The 15,470-nt window shown below is 38.0% G+C and overlaps 1 protein-coding gene across 5 annotated transcripts in view; it reads right to left on the bottom strand.

The window, feature by feature from the left end:
- Positions 1 to 15,470, bottom strand: part of CNTN3 (contactin 3) — a 314,732-nt gene that overhangs the window by 92,349 nt on the left and 206,913 nt on the right. For all 5 annotated transcript variants that reach the window (XM_014851951.3, XM_014851952.3, XM_044754830.2 and 2 more), the window contains 3 exons: positions 3,041 to 3,244; positions 1,486 to 1,588; positions 789 to 973 (listed from right to left, as the gene is read on the bottom strand). In XM_014851951.3, the coding sequence (XP_014707437.2) occupies positions 789 to 973; positions 1,486 to 1,588; positions 3,041 to 3,244 (492 nt within the window). The remainder of the gene's footprint in view (positions 1 to 788; positions 974 to 1,485; positions 1,589 to 3,040; positions 3,245 to 15,470) is intronic.

The following is a 15,470-nucleotide window of genomic DNA, read 5'->3' as shown; positions in this document are numbered from 1 at the left end:
AATTTAATTTTCCAACAAATAGACTCTAAATAAAGGTAACATTATTATCCTTTCCTTACCCAAATTGAACAATACACCAAATAATGTGATTACAAATTAAAAGCAGCCAACATGGTACAATTACATTATTAGAAGGTATAGAATAACACTGAAAAACTCGACAGAAGCTGACTGTACGTGGTTTGCCTAATGCAATAATTGCAAGTCTTGTCAGTAGACAATGTCTTTCTGCTTAGTGAAGAGAACAAAGAAAGATATAAACCACGTTTTCTTTCTTTTCTGTTTTTGAGGAAGATTAGCCCTGAGCTAACATCCGTGCCCATCTTCCTCTACTTTATATGTGGGACAGCTGCCACAACATGGCTTGATGAGCCGTGCGTAGGTCTGTGCCCAGGATCCAATCCAGGGAACACCGGGCTGCTGAAGCAGAGTGTGTGAACTTAACTGCTATGGCACCGGGCTGGCCCCCTAAAAACACATTTTCTAAAGGAGAGGGGACTGAAAAGAGATCTCTCTTCGATATGGTTAAATGTGTAAAAGGTACTTCTTAGAAAAAAGTTAAATACTTCATTATCATATGGATCATTTTAAAATATGCCTCCAACTTCATTGCAGAATTCTCTTTCTTTTTAATTCCTCCTATGATAAATATTTATCCTCATTTAACAACATTTAGAACAGAACAAGTTGACATTGGAATTCTGCCATAACCTTCCACCTCCCCAACAACAACATTTTATACAGAAAACAAAAGCTAAAAATCCAATTTGCCCCAAGTGGATGCTCACCATAGTAAGTGAGACGCCCTCTGGCGACATTTTTTCCTCGTGAATTCTCAGCAAGGCATTCATAGGAACCTGCATCTTCCTGCTGGAAGTTGGGGATTTCAAGCACACCATTGAATTTCCTCGACTTAATTTTACTGGAAAAAGGCAGTCCGTCACTTCTTCTCCAATTAATCTGAGGTATGGGACTAGGAAGAAAATTGTCAGGTTATTAGCTATTTTATACTGATGTCTGGAAGCCATTGACAAAATAAAGCTTTCATTAGGACAGAGCAAAAAGGCACAGGTTTTCAAATGCAGAACAACACCTCCAACTGTCAATTACATAAACATGATGCAAAGATTTACCCAAGTCATATTGTAATAAAATAAATTGTGCATTTTCTTGAGTTAATTCATGATTTAGAGAAAAGAGTCTAACACATACCCACTATTATAATACAACAAATGAACAAGCAAAAGAAAAATAGTACCAATTTAGTTTATGAAATTAGGCAGGCACAGTCATTTTCTGCAAATTGCCTTTAAAGTTTCAAACTAAATTATATATGTGCATTTTCCCTGTATTTTATTTTTCCCTTGCTTCTAAATGACAGAAAATTTTAGAAAATAAGGAAAAGAAGAGTCTGTCAAAAACTATCTTGCTCTCTTACAGCAACCTAATATTTCAGCACATCGGAGTCAATGTTATAAAACTTACTTTCCAAGGGCAAAACATTCCAGTTTCACAGTTGAACCTTTAGCTGCTGGAAGAGTTTCTGGAAACTGAACTTCTATTTTCGGTTCATATTCACCCATCACACCTGTAAATCCACAAAGTTAATAGTCTCAACGTTTCCTTTGGAATTATCCCATTTTTCTTAAATAAAAATTTTCTTTTGCTCCATTTTGAATGGGTTTCTCCTAATGATTTACTCACTAGCCGTCTATGAAGCACTTTTAGAAGCAGTGCTAACTTGAGCCAAGCATGTAACACTAACAAACATTCAGGAGCTTTGGATTCCCTGACTTGTAAATGACTGCTTACAGAGCAGTTCCAAGAAAACCGCTATGCCTTTTACATTATATAAAATGGGAGGCTTTTTTATTCTGTATTCAATTTGGACATTTCTAGTCAACTGAAATATGCAATATATTATGACTGCTTGAAATATCCTAAAGAGCAAAAATTATGGGAGGGAATCTACTTAATGGTACCCTGGTAGCATAGACACCAATCTTAAATGTATTAAATGGCTCCTTGGAGAAAAGAAACAGTAACTTAATAAATGGGAAAGGTCAAACTCAGTTATAACTGATGGAAAGAAGCGCTTAGATAACTTGTGGTCATGGCATTGCCCTATATCTGACATGGTTTTGTGTAAGTGGGGCAATTACTCAGGTTTACAAGTCTGTTTCCTCTGCAGCTCATGGGCTCCCCTGAAACTACCATGAAGGGGTTGATGAAACAGATTTTTTTCTTTTTTTCTCAGCTTTATTGAGATATGATTGACAAATAAAAGCCTATATATTTAGGTTGTACAATGTGATTTCTTATGGTATATAATGCAATGATTTAATATACAAATACACTGCAAAAAAATTACCTCAAACAAGTTAACACATCTAGCATCTCACATAGATAGTCACTTATATTTTTTAAAATTTTTAAAGTTTTATGGTGAGAACACTTAAGATCCACTCTCTTAGCAAGTTTCAAGTATAAGCTACAGTATTATTAACTATAACCACCATACTGCTGGGAGTGGGGAAAATGCAGAGATGCTGGTCAAAAGGTACAAACTTTCAATTATAAGATGAATAAGTTGTGGGGATCTAATGGACACTTTTCTTAATTTAATTATTTTTTAGAAATACTTTTTTGCCTATAACAAAAATATCCAGAGTTTTAAGAATCTCAAGCTGGCAAAAGTCAGGACAGAGAACTTCATAGGAATGCACCCTGGGCCCCAGGCTCAGAAGGGCCTCGTGCTTGTTTTAATGGTCTGTGGTCACCATCTTGAAATTCTTAATAGTTTTTGAACAAAGGGCTCCTCATTTTCATTTTGCCCTGGTCCTTGCAAATTGTGAAGATGGTCTTGGGTAAACACTACATACGGTGTCCTATGATTTACGGAATCATTTTAGTCATTGTACTCCTAAGTATTTTTCATTCTGAAAAAAACGAAATAATTCTTCAAGATATACTTTTCCCTTTTGTTTTTGCTTGTATTCACAATATTTCACTTAGAATTGCACCTTGAAACATTTCATACCATCAGAACGTAGCACCAAAGGAGTTGGCGATCCCAGCACTCTGGCATTCGTCACCGTACTTGTCACCACACATGTGTAATTTCCCACATCAGATGGCTCCACCTTGGCTATGTAGAGGTGGCCTGTCTCTTGAGAGATAAATCTCCGACTATCTTCTTCAACAAACGATGGATATTCATTGAAGATCCAAGCATATGACAGTTCTAATAAAATTTTTGGAGAGAAGTTCCATTATTAAGGAAAGTTTTCCATCGTATATTAAAAATATATGAAACTACCTTTAATACAAGGTACTGCTGAGCGTTTTGGCTGCAGGTCATGAAGAGAAACAGTTATGTGAAATGATTCTGCATTCATTCTGTGTTATTACGGAGGATACTGCTGATTGGCATTTTTGTGGGAGCATTATTAGTACTGTCATCATCATTGATACTCCAGATACCTCCTAACAAGTCTCTCTGGCTTCTGTCTTGCTCCCTTTAATTTCTATCTCCATACTACCTGTTCTATGATCTTTCAAAATTACCAGTCTCATCATGTCAATTCCTGATGTAACACTTGTTGAAATTCTTTGGTATTCTCAGGAATAATGTGAAATTGCTTAACTTGAATATGAGACCCTGCATGGAGAAGGCCCTGCTCAAAGCCTCAGCACCTAAGAAGCCCCATAATCTCTCTTGCCCCTCGGTCTTTGTACATGCTGCTCTAGGAGGCTGCAATATCCTTTTTCTCTGTCTACTCTTTTGCTTTCTCCCCTTTCAACACCAAACGCTACTCTGCTGCAATATTTCCAGGTGGTTTTCAAAGCTTGGTTCCAACATCAGGAATCACCATCTCTGAGAAGTCTTCCTTACTCCTAGTCCTCTGGGTAGGTGCTTTTATATAGAGCAACTTTAAAGTTATTTCAATTAAAGCGCTTATCATTCTGTATGTGATGATCTTCTTACTTAATCATCCTCCACCACGTGGTAAACAAGTGATGTCAATTTTTGTCCTGCCTGTCCCTACCCTCCAATTAGCAAAATTCAAAAATATTCAAAATATTCAAAAATATTTAGTAGACCTCAATAAGTATTCATTAATTAAGGGTAAAATTATGCTTACTAATTATCTCCTATGTAAAGTCTAATACAAGAGTTTTCTTAAACTTGAGGGTCAAGGTAAACCAACTTTCTCCAAAGAGACTACTGTTCTTCTCCTCTGTGATAATGAAGAATAAATACTGTTATGCTGCTTTGTTCTAGATGCCCATATTTGTTAGAGCCAAGTTGATATTTAAGCACAGTTACTGTGGTTGGCTTATTTGATTCCTTCTTTCCATTGCCCTATTTTCTTTTACAATTTTATTAACCTTACTGTATTGGTTCATTACTGTAATGCTTTTCCAAAAGAATATTTGGAAAACATATGTAATCAAAATAAATTTAATGAATAATAAGTTCAAAAATATATTTAAGCACAATTCCACTGGTGAAGGGTCTTTCCCTTTGGTAGAGGAGGACAGTGAGTGAGTACGCCAACAACAATGAGACTGTGTAAGGGCTGGGTGAGAGTGGCTATGGGTTTCAGAGGAAGGAGAGGTGACATTCTTTCATGATGGCAGAACGGGTGTTAAAGGACAGGAGAACATTGTGAAGGGCAGGGATAAAAACACTCCAGGTGGAGTGAAGGGCATGTGAGAAAAGCAAGTAGAGAAGAGAGGCTGGTAAGTCCCTGGAAGAAATGAAACCTGATGACAGACTCCCTTCTACCTTCAACGTAAATGTGAATGCTTGATTCACAGCACATTGTACAGATGTTCAGAAACACTGATTTTTAACCTTGAACTCACCTTTACATCATGTTATCTTATCAGTAGAGCGTTTCATGAAATTCCAATTAGTCATGTGATAGGTTGTGAAATCTAAAGTTGTTTGTCAGATTGTTTGAAAAAAAGGTGTCTCAAACACCTACTCCACAGTTGGCCTCATGCTTACCCCAATGGTGTTTTTCTCTTACAATTGTACTAAATAACCCGCAGAGGAAAAGAATGCTGGTAAGGTATGCTGAATTTGTTCTGCAGTTGTTAAAACTGACAGCCGTTATAGCAATAGTCCTTTGGTGTCTTCCTGCTGCTCTAAGCAAATAGTCCCACCCCCAATGTTCCCCAACCCCCACAACCTCACCTTGCTTTAAAGGGGGAAGAGCAATCTTACCCTGCTTTCCAAAGTGTTCTATTCATGAGATTAATAAGATTGTCCCTCCTCCTTTTATCCAGCCAGAGTAAAACTTCCACTGCTATCCAATATAATAGATCTTAGTGAGGCATTAAGAATAAGAAGTCTATCTTACCAAACCACTTTACACTAAAATGAGAATGGCTGATGGAAAGAACTCAGATTCAGAGTCAGAAAACCTAAAATCTAATAAATTCATGTAAGAAAACATTACACAGCAAGGAGAATGTGCGAACAATAACAAATGTAACAGCTTGGGATAAATATTACACATGAAATTTTGATTGAAAATGTTCAACACAAAAATGTTATAAGACTCCATTTGTAGTATTTCTCTTAATCCTAAATTGATATTGTTAATACTTAAGTATTATACTATTATTACATTGTTATAGAGCTATTGTGGTGGCTTTGCCTATGTAACCCAGTAACGACTGACTGTTAGAAGTGAGGGAAGGAAGTCAAAATTAAAATCATTTTAAGGCTGTTCCCAAGCATGAACATGAAGAAGTGAATATGTATAAATAAAAAAGTGGACTGTGGTAGACATGGAAGTGTCCCACTTAGGTCTCGCTTCAAGAGAACCTACTGCATAGAATGAGGTTAACTGATGGCCTCCACCTGCTAGCCCATGAGCCCTGTGGCCGCACTTTCCTGGGCTGCTCCTAGCTAACTAAACCCCACGGGGGTATTAATGTTGGTCATTCCTGCAGGAGTCCTCTCATGGGCAACTTCGGCTTAGAGACTCCCCATCATAACATCACAATATTCTCAGAACCGTGCTGCAGTCTGGCATTCTTCTTTTCTAAGTTTTCCTCCCCTCTGGTTGTTCACAGATGTCAGACCTGAATCTCAGTCTGAGGCTCCGTCTACCTATTTCTGCTCCCCCACAGGCACTTCATCCGGTAATTTTTTTATTTTTATTCTGATCCTCTAATCCCATCTTGAGGTCTGGTTCTACGAGGACCTGAATTGACATAGGGTTGCTGAAATTGAGGAACAGATTCTCCTCTGTATTTAAAACTTCCCCTTCCCTCGACCTGGAGGAAATGTCCTTTTTCACTGACTTCCTTTCAGATAACTATCCTTCTCCTCAACTTCCATCAAGATAATCCCCTCCCCTCACCCCTAGGATCTTCAAATATGCAAACTGATTCCTGATTGATTCTTAGTACCTGCCTTGCAGACAAGCCCAGACAAGTTAGTGTCCCAGAGCAAAACAGCATAAGCCTATCCTGAGACCCCAACCAACCAAAGAAGAAAAAATTTCACCATTTATGGAAACCTCATTTCCTTGGGCTAAGTTACTGAGCAGAACTCCTAAACCACCATACATAATTTGAAAAACAAACGGAGGGAAGCTGCTGTTTTATGAGTCAGGACTGAGTATTCTTCTTTTAAGAATTAGTGTAATCAGGTAGATTTAGAAGTCTATCTTAGACTAGTATACTGATACCCCTTGAATTACAAAGCGCTAACCTTCTTAAACAGTCACCCAAGGCAAAATTGCATATGTGTTCCTCACAAAATTACACAGAAAATACACATCCTGTATATTATATCTTAGTATAGAAAGACAGTTTATAGAGTTTCCATAAACGCTCTTTTTCTCTTCACAGTACAGTGTATAGTAATATTTTAAATTAAAAGCATAATAATATGGCCTGTGACCAGGGAACCAAGTAAATGAAAGGTTACTGAGGATCTGATCGACAACTAACATGGTCTGTCAAAGGTGTTCCAGACAAGAAATTATGCCTTCTATTTTGCAGAAATTGATGTCTCCATTTTGCCGATGTTGCTATCTTGCAGAGAAACTTACATGTTTGCAGCAAGAACCCTGAAAAACCTTCCAGCTCCAAGCACCTTAAAGTTACCTTAAAGTCATTAGTATCTTAAATTCTCCTCCTCTGGGAGGGTGCAAGCAGCCATTTTCAGATGATGCAATGTACGTAATAGCATGTTTGCCTGCTATGCATGCACCCAAAATGAAACAGTTGTTAAAAACAAACCTGTTATCTTCTGCTCTCTTGTCTACAGTTTCCACTGGCACCAAGCTCTCGGAGACACTGCATTGGAAGCTATCCCCAGTGTTCTCCATTGCATGTGAAGCAATAAACCTTTTCTTTACCTACTTCTGCCCTGGTTGTGCTTTCTGGTTCCCCAATCACCGAGAGATGAACCCATTGAGTTTGGTTACATAACTATCCAAATACGATGTAACTAGAATCATACAATGGTCTTCCTCCACTGCTTCTCCTAAATGCATCCTCAGAAAATCAGAATGAAGATCTTTGACTAACAACACAAAAAAATGAACTCTAAGGTTTTGAGCTGGGAAACCCAGAAGAAACAGGAAAAGCAGGAAGAAGAACCACTCTGGGCATGGAACAGGTTGTACTGAAATAGATTTTGTGACTTAGGCAGGTAATCTATAAATAGAGAATTTTAATTAGTTTTCTGGTGGTGAACATGATGTAATCTACACAAAATTTGAAATATATTATGATGTACATCTGAAAATAAACAAATAAATGAAAAAAAAGAAATTTAAATATAAGCTTAAGAGAGAGTTTGGGCTTAATAATAGCATGATAGGCAGAATAATGGCCCCCAAATGAAGTCTATACCCTAATCCTTGAAATCTGTGAATACTTACCTGTCATGACCAGACGGACTTTCCAGATGTGATTAAATTAATGATGTTGAGTTGAGAAGATGATCCTGGATTATCTGGGTGGGCCTAATGTAATCACAAGGGTCCTTATAAGAGGGAAGTAGGAGGGTCAGAGTCAGAAGAAAGAAAATGTGATGACAGAAGCAGAGGCCATAGTCAGAAAAAGATATGCCAAGATGCTATGCTCTTGGTTTGAAGATGGAGGAAGAAGCCATGAGTGGAGGGATGCGGGTGGCTTCTAGAATCTGGAAAAGGCAAGGAAACAGATTCTCCCCCTTTGAGCTTCCAGAATGAACGCAGGCCTGCCACCATCTTGATTTTTAGCCAAGTGAAATTGATTTTGGACTTTGGACCTCCAGAACTACAAAAGAATAAATTTGTGTGTTTAAAGCCACTAAATTTATGGTAATTTTTTACAGCAGCAATAGGGAAATAATATACATGGCAAAGGGACTTTGCAGGTGTGATTAAATTAAGGATCTTGCCATGGGAGGGTAAAATGTCATCACAAGGGTCCTTACAAGCAAAAAGGGGAGACAGGAGGGTCACAGAAGATGTAACTATGAAAGCAGAGATCTGAGTGATGTGATTGCTGGCTAGAGGCCAACAGCCAAGGTATGAGGGAAGCATCTAGAAGCCATAAAAGCAAAAGAATGGATTCTGTCCCAGAGCCTTCAGAAGGAACGCAGCCCTGCCCACAACTGGCACCTTGATTTTAGCCCAGTGAGACCTGTGTTGGACTTCTGACCTACAGAACTGTGAGATAATAAATTTGTGCTGTTTTAAGCCACTTAGTTTTTGGTAATTTGTCACAGCAGCAATAAGAAACTAATATAAATGATGGTAACAGCTAACAATCAGGTGTTGACTATGCCAGGTGCAGAGCTAAGTGCTGTAGATAAGATTTCCACAGAAAAAGAAATGACCAGAGACAAGAAAGTGGAGAAAGCTTAAGAAAGAATCGGATTTTATATAATAGGATTATGAAATCAATAGAACAGGGGCAGGGGTATTCCAAAAGAGACAGCAAAGTACAACTGGAAAGCAGATGAATTAGTGATTGATTGTTTTGTACAAACATTCAGTCTCTTAAAGACTTATGGAAAGAACCTGTATTTAACATGCTGTACACTGTCATGAGAGGTACACAGAAATTTGTAGCACCTACCTACTTTTCTTTACAGACCTTCTCATTGAAATGGAATGAGTCATAATTTTTATGTCTCAGAGAGAAGATCTGTACTATTTCATTTATTGCCTGCATGACTGTGTTAAAATATTACGCATCATTCTGATTGAAAACATTAGAGAATTATGTGATTTACTGCATTCTGAATAAAGCACAAAATACCTGCTGTAATACTATCAGAATTTACTTATCATAAAAATCTGCATTTGCAATAAATGTTAATTGTATTCTGCAATGTAAAATATATATCAAATCAGCATTCTTTGGAGATTTTTTTCAACATCATTTTATGTATGATGATAAATACAAAGCTATAATAAAAATGATAATTTTATATACTCAAACAAGCTAGACTTTACGAAACCTTTCACAACCTCTTGTGTAAATCACAAACACATTATACCAAAACTACTTGGCCACAGGGCTTTCTACGAACAATGCTATGTGAATATTAGAGATGTGAAATATTTTTTATTAGAGAGTAAAGAGGTTTTACCAATCAAAGCCATAAATTAAGAAAATGAAGTACTGAAATTCGGCTTTCTAAAAAGTAGTTATGTGTAGAATGACATCACTCTTCCATCCACATTCCTGCCCGGGTCACTTAAGCATAAGGCCAGTCAATTTAACATGAAATATGTCACTCTGGTGTTTACCTGGAGATACATTAATACACACACTACTGACATTTAAGGGTTTATTTCCAGTTCCATTATAAAATTCTATTATGAGGTAGATTTAATCCTCCATATAGGCATTTTCTAGAAGAAATTCTGTCAAACAAAATTGCAGTTGGGCAAATTGTAAAAGTAACTTTGGCCATTTTCTGTGCTGCCAACTGGGAAGTTTGACCTACTTTAAAATAAGGTATATTTACAAGGGTGTGAGAGCTTGCTTGATGTCACTGCAGATTTTTATCACTGATTCACACAATTGGGAAGAGATTTTTGCTATGGAGACTACAGATGATACCACATTGGTAGAGGGTCTGGGACACAGCACATATTTAAAAATCTAAAACATTGTAGAAAGTTGAAAAGAATTTAAGGTTTCAAAGAACCAATGATCAATGGTTAGGATTGAGAAGTCTGTACTGCAAAGTAGAAGGCATCTAAGGACACTTCTAACATTTCAGTGTGTTGTCTTTTAAAAGCTGTTTGTAAGTTGCTGCTTTGGGGCAGCATTACGACAGTTATGTGCTGCATAAGGATGTTTTGGTCAATGATGGGCGGTCCCAGAAGATTAGTACCATACAGCCTAGGTGTGTAGCAGGCTCGACCATCTAGATTTGCATGAGTACACTCTTCAATGTTGGCACAATGATGAAATTGCCTAATGATGCATTTCTCAGAACTTCTCCCAGTCGTTAAGTACCACATGACTGTATATATACTAGGTTTCCTTGTTTAGCCTATAAATGTCTACGTAATCCATTTTGATTTAGAGTACTAACAAATCTGACATTTGAGGGTCCTGAGACAAGGAGAACAATTACCAGGGAGGGAAAAAAACTGGAAATGACATTTCCTTCCTCTTTTCATACTTGAGGACTGATTCTAGGCCAGAGGTCAGCCAAGTATACCAGAGGGTCAAGCCCAGCCTGCTGCCTGCTTTATAAACTAAACATTTTGGAACATACTCACACTCATTCAATTGCTATTATCTGTGGCTGCTTTCATGCTACCCGAGCAGAGCTGAGTAGCTGCAAGAGAGACTAAATGGCCAGGAAAGCCTAAAACATTTATCTGATCTTTTAAGAAAAAGTTTGCTGAGCCTTGTTCTAAGTCAGTATTATCTGTAGATCAAGTAATGAGGTTGGCAGTCCCTTGCCTTTTTTTTTTTTTTGAGGAAGATTAGCCCTAAGCTAACTGCTGCCAATCTCCCTCTTTTTTGCTGAGGAAGACTGGTCCTGAGCTAACAACCATGCCCATCTTCCTCTACTTTATATATGGGATGCCTACCACAGCATGACCCGCCAAGCGGTGCCATGTCCGCACCCAGTATCTGAACCAGCGAACCCCCGGGCCGCCAAAGCGTAACATGCGCACTTAACTGCTGTGCCACCGGGCCGGCCTCATCCCTTGCCTGTCTTACTTTACTTCTACTCCTACTCATCTCTTCTTTCCAGGGCTGTCATGTTGTCTTAACCCCACATGAAGTGTCACAAAGCTTAGGCTAGTCCCCAAGCCTTCTGCACTCTACATTTCCTTGTTTCTCTCTCTTGCTTTAGTCGCTGCCTTTAGGGAGCACATATGAGCCATTTCCATTGTCTAATAAAAGCTTCCAAGAGATAATGCAGTTTTCCGATATGCCCTGTGACCACCATTTTTGGTTCTACCATTTTCTTTTAGGAACCGGAGTATTTTCAGTGGGTACCTGCATCTTCCATCATATTCTGACTCAACAAGGACCTGCCATTCCTTGCCTTCATTTTTAATGCTTCTGCCAGGGAAGCTCCTTTCCTATCAAGTGCCCTTATCTCTTTCCTGGTGCCATGGCTCCTAAAAGTGATGTGGTGCTGAAGCAAAGCTCATTCCTCCATATTTGTGGGGGCAGAAACGTGGAGAACCCTCTAAAGGCTAGTTTATGTTTTTGCTTGTGTACATGCACTCTTCCTTTTCCTCATTAAAAACATTTTTTTTCCAACGAACCTCCTCTCTCCCATCCTTAGTTGAAGTTGTTTTGGTGGGACTGACCCCCACCACCATCCCCTTGCTCCAAGGGGATCTCAAGACGAGGAAGTGCAAGTGGCAGCCAAATTCAATGACACTCAAAACCCAGTGTCCAGCAATGATTTGGGGTAACTGAGGGCGAGGACTAGCAAAAACAAGGCAAGGCACGTACTGACATAATTCCTTTGGCAAGGGTACTAAAGAAGCATGAGACTGCTAACGAGAGTAGTTTAAATTTTCATAAAGGAAAATGAGACCTAACAAGGACTGGACAGAGTTACTGCGATGCTTTACAAAGACATGACAATTCCCGCATGCCACAGACCCAACTTGTAGTTACTGCAACCCCCAGCTTGTGTGTGGACTTGCTGGATAGTGATGAGACTCAGGAAGAGAATATAATGCTCTTCTTCTCTGCTTCCTTATTTTTACTATAAAAACGTACTTTTCAAAGATATCAGAGACCTTGAAAGCAATTTTAAGATTAGCTCAAAACCCAAACACTGCAGTGACTAGAAGTTTCACTGCCAAGACCTGCTTGTGCAGCTAAAAGAAAGTGCTTTGTAAGAGCACATTTTGCACACTGCCACGTTTGGTACAACGTGCATTTTGGTGTGCAGCTCTTAAATAGATGGCAAATCCCTCTTGCCAGGTTTGCACTTTCCTCATCACTTAAACTGAATGGACATTTTTATGACTTCAGTGACAGTAAATAACATTTTCTTTTTAAGTGCAGTCCAGGAGAAAGTAAAGAATCTTACAGCTCATGGGAGTGCTAATTGGAGCCAATTATAATTTGATTGACCTGGCTTGCTATTCAAATGATATGCAAAATTTACACTGCCCTTGCAAAATGGAAATTTTCTTTAGTACAAGCTAACTACAGGAAGCCCATCCTTTAATGAATCCAAAGGTGGTGCTTTTGGGTTGTAATTCCCACATCAACTCTCAGAAGCTAATTCCAGCGAGGGGCTTCATAGGGTTGAAAGTGATACAAAAGAACTCTATAGATGGGGGAAATGTGCGATAAAATAAACAGAATAATTAAGGGCTAGTGAATAAAGGAGCAGCATCACAATAATTCCGTCCATTCCTCATTAGGTCTCATTTTCTTTTATAAAAATTAAAACTCTTTTCTTAAGGAATGTCAAGGGGATTTGATATTTCTCTTCTTGCCACATGGGTGATTTTTTTTAAAGCAAAATAAAACGTCCATTTTCACTGGTAAATAGAAATGAGGTTATTAGCAGAAGATGAAGCCACCCTGCCAAATCACAAGGGCCTTCTTACTAGGGACAATTAATGAGTTCCCAGGAAGCTGGAGAAATTAATGTTTTTCTCCGTCTCTCACACACACACACGAAAAGTACAACTACTTACCATTAGCAGTACATCAAACCATCCACCAAAATAGAGTTAAATACCTCATAAAACTTATTCTAAAATGGTCTTTACCCTTTCTGATCTGTCTAAAATTTTTGGATGATAGATTAAAAAAAAAAGTGGTGGCTTTAATATAAATTACACCATTAAAATAGTACAAAGCCACTTGATTTTTTAAATATGGCTATTTAAATATCTCATTATGCCAGGATATGCAATTATGCCTGAATATCTGAAATAAACATGATAACAAAAAGCGGTGCCTGAAGAAATCAATCATCAAAAGCAATTCCTATCCTTCGAATCTGTAGGGCTCTATAAATGCCAATTTCTTTAGGTACTGAAGGATATGCTCTGGCGATTTCACAGCAGCCTCAGGTTCACATCAAATATAGATAAGAGTTTGCAGGCTTTGAGAAAAGTGATAGGACAGAGTTGGAAAAAGAGCATTTGCACTACCTCACGTTTCCTTGCTTGTTACACTAAATAACAAATATACATGTTTCCACATACATTTCTTCTCTGTCTCCATTATCTTTCTAGTCCTTGTCTACTTGGCTATGCAGACATGTCCAGGGAAGCAGCGACTACTCTATTACTCTGTAGAAATGTCTTTTAAACCCTGAAAAATAATTTCTATAGCCTTTTCTGTAATTTTAATAATCTAGCTAAAAAAACATCCTGCTGATGTCAGAGAGAAATATACACAAAGAAATACAAGGTTACTGCTCAAATGCAGGTTTCAGTTAAAATTTTGTTCATTTGATGTTTGTTGTTTGTAGAAATCGTCTACATTTCTGATCTCTCTCTCTCTTCTTTTTTTTAAGATTTAATTTTTTTCCTTTTTCTCCCCAAAGCCCCCCGGTACATAGTTGTATATTCTTCGGTGTGGGTCCTTCTAGTTGTGGCATGTGGGATGCTGCCTCAGCGTGGTGTGATGAGCAGTGCCATGTCTGCGCCCAGGATTCGAACCAACGAAACACTGGGCCGCCTGCAGCGGAGCGCGCGAACTTAACCACTCAGCAACTGGGCCAGCCCCTACGTTTCTGATCTTTGATTGTAAACATTTAATTGGCTTATTTATCATATCCTCCATAATGCTGTTACTTTATACTTGATCCCTCTCTCTTAATTGCTCTCTCTTTACAGAATATCCTAGTCAGTGCAAGGAATAACTTCTGGTCACTGAAAGATTCAGACTTAAGAAGTATCTGAATGTCCCCAATTCAGTGACTCTTTCACAACTTCTACTACCCAGGGATAACAAACAGTAAGAGGTAAAAGTTAGCAAGAAAATAATATATTGCTCTTATTCTATGCATATTCTGTCCTTATGAGCCGCTCAAAACGATGGCTGTTTATTTCAAGTGAGAGTCTCTAAATTTTATAAAGAACTTTGGATCTAATATCAGTTTCTAATAGCTTTGTAGAACTTTGTAGAAATAGCTTTGTTCTTGCTATGTAAGCGGGTTCTCCTTACCCCCTTATTTTTCAACATCCCAGCTATCTTTTTACCAACATACCATACTTAACTAATAGATGTGTCTTGTCTTGGTCAATAAAGGTAGATATGTAAGAACGAATGAAAAGCATTCTGATGTGCAGTATATCTAAGGCAGCATTTTCACCACGAAATCTGCAATATTTTATTCCAGTACTATGCAGCTGTCACGGTTGTGTATCTGGCTAACGGATTAATGACCCTTCTATTCATTCTTAAGGAGACCACTGTTCTAATCTGAATCTGGCTCTGACATAAAAACGTTGAATGAATATTGGCTTCACTGTGATTTTCAAAATTGTACAAAAGGAGTCCAATGAGGCAGATGGAGTTAAAGAAAAAATAACTCACCCCAATTAAACTTCAAATCTGTAACTGAGCACTGATTGTGCAGAAAGATTTCCAAGCTCATGCCATAATCCTCAATTGGTAAAAGGGCATAGGCCTTTTAACTCAACTCAAACATTTAATATAATCCAAGTCTGATGATTCTAAGTTGTCCTTAAAATGTAGTAAAGTCTATATTTTCTACTTCAATTAATTTCTTTCCTTTTACATTCGTCAAATAAGAAACAGCTTACAATAGAAGTTAATATAATATAATATAATATAATATAATATAATACAATAGCACTGGCTCTTTCATTTTTTGTGTTTTTTGGCTCCAAATATATTTACCTGAAACAGTACAAAGAAATGCAAAGCAATCACCTGCTCCCTCTTTCAAACATTTCTGCACAAAGGTACTGCTAATAAAAGAGACAGGTTTCCTTGTGAAAAGAAAAAACAGC

Source organism: Equus asinus, chromosome 21 (assembly GCF_041296235.1).
Source record: "Equus asinus isolate D_3611 breed Donkey chromosome 21, EquAss-T2T_v2, whole genome shotgun sequence".
Classification (NCBI taxonomy): Eukaryota; Metazoa; Chordata; class Mammalia; order Perissodactyla; family Equidae; genus Equus; species Equus asinus.
Note: the sequence above shows the minus strand (reverse complement) of the source record. Positions and strands in the feature narration are given on the sequence as shown.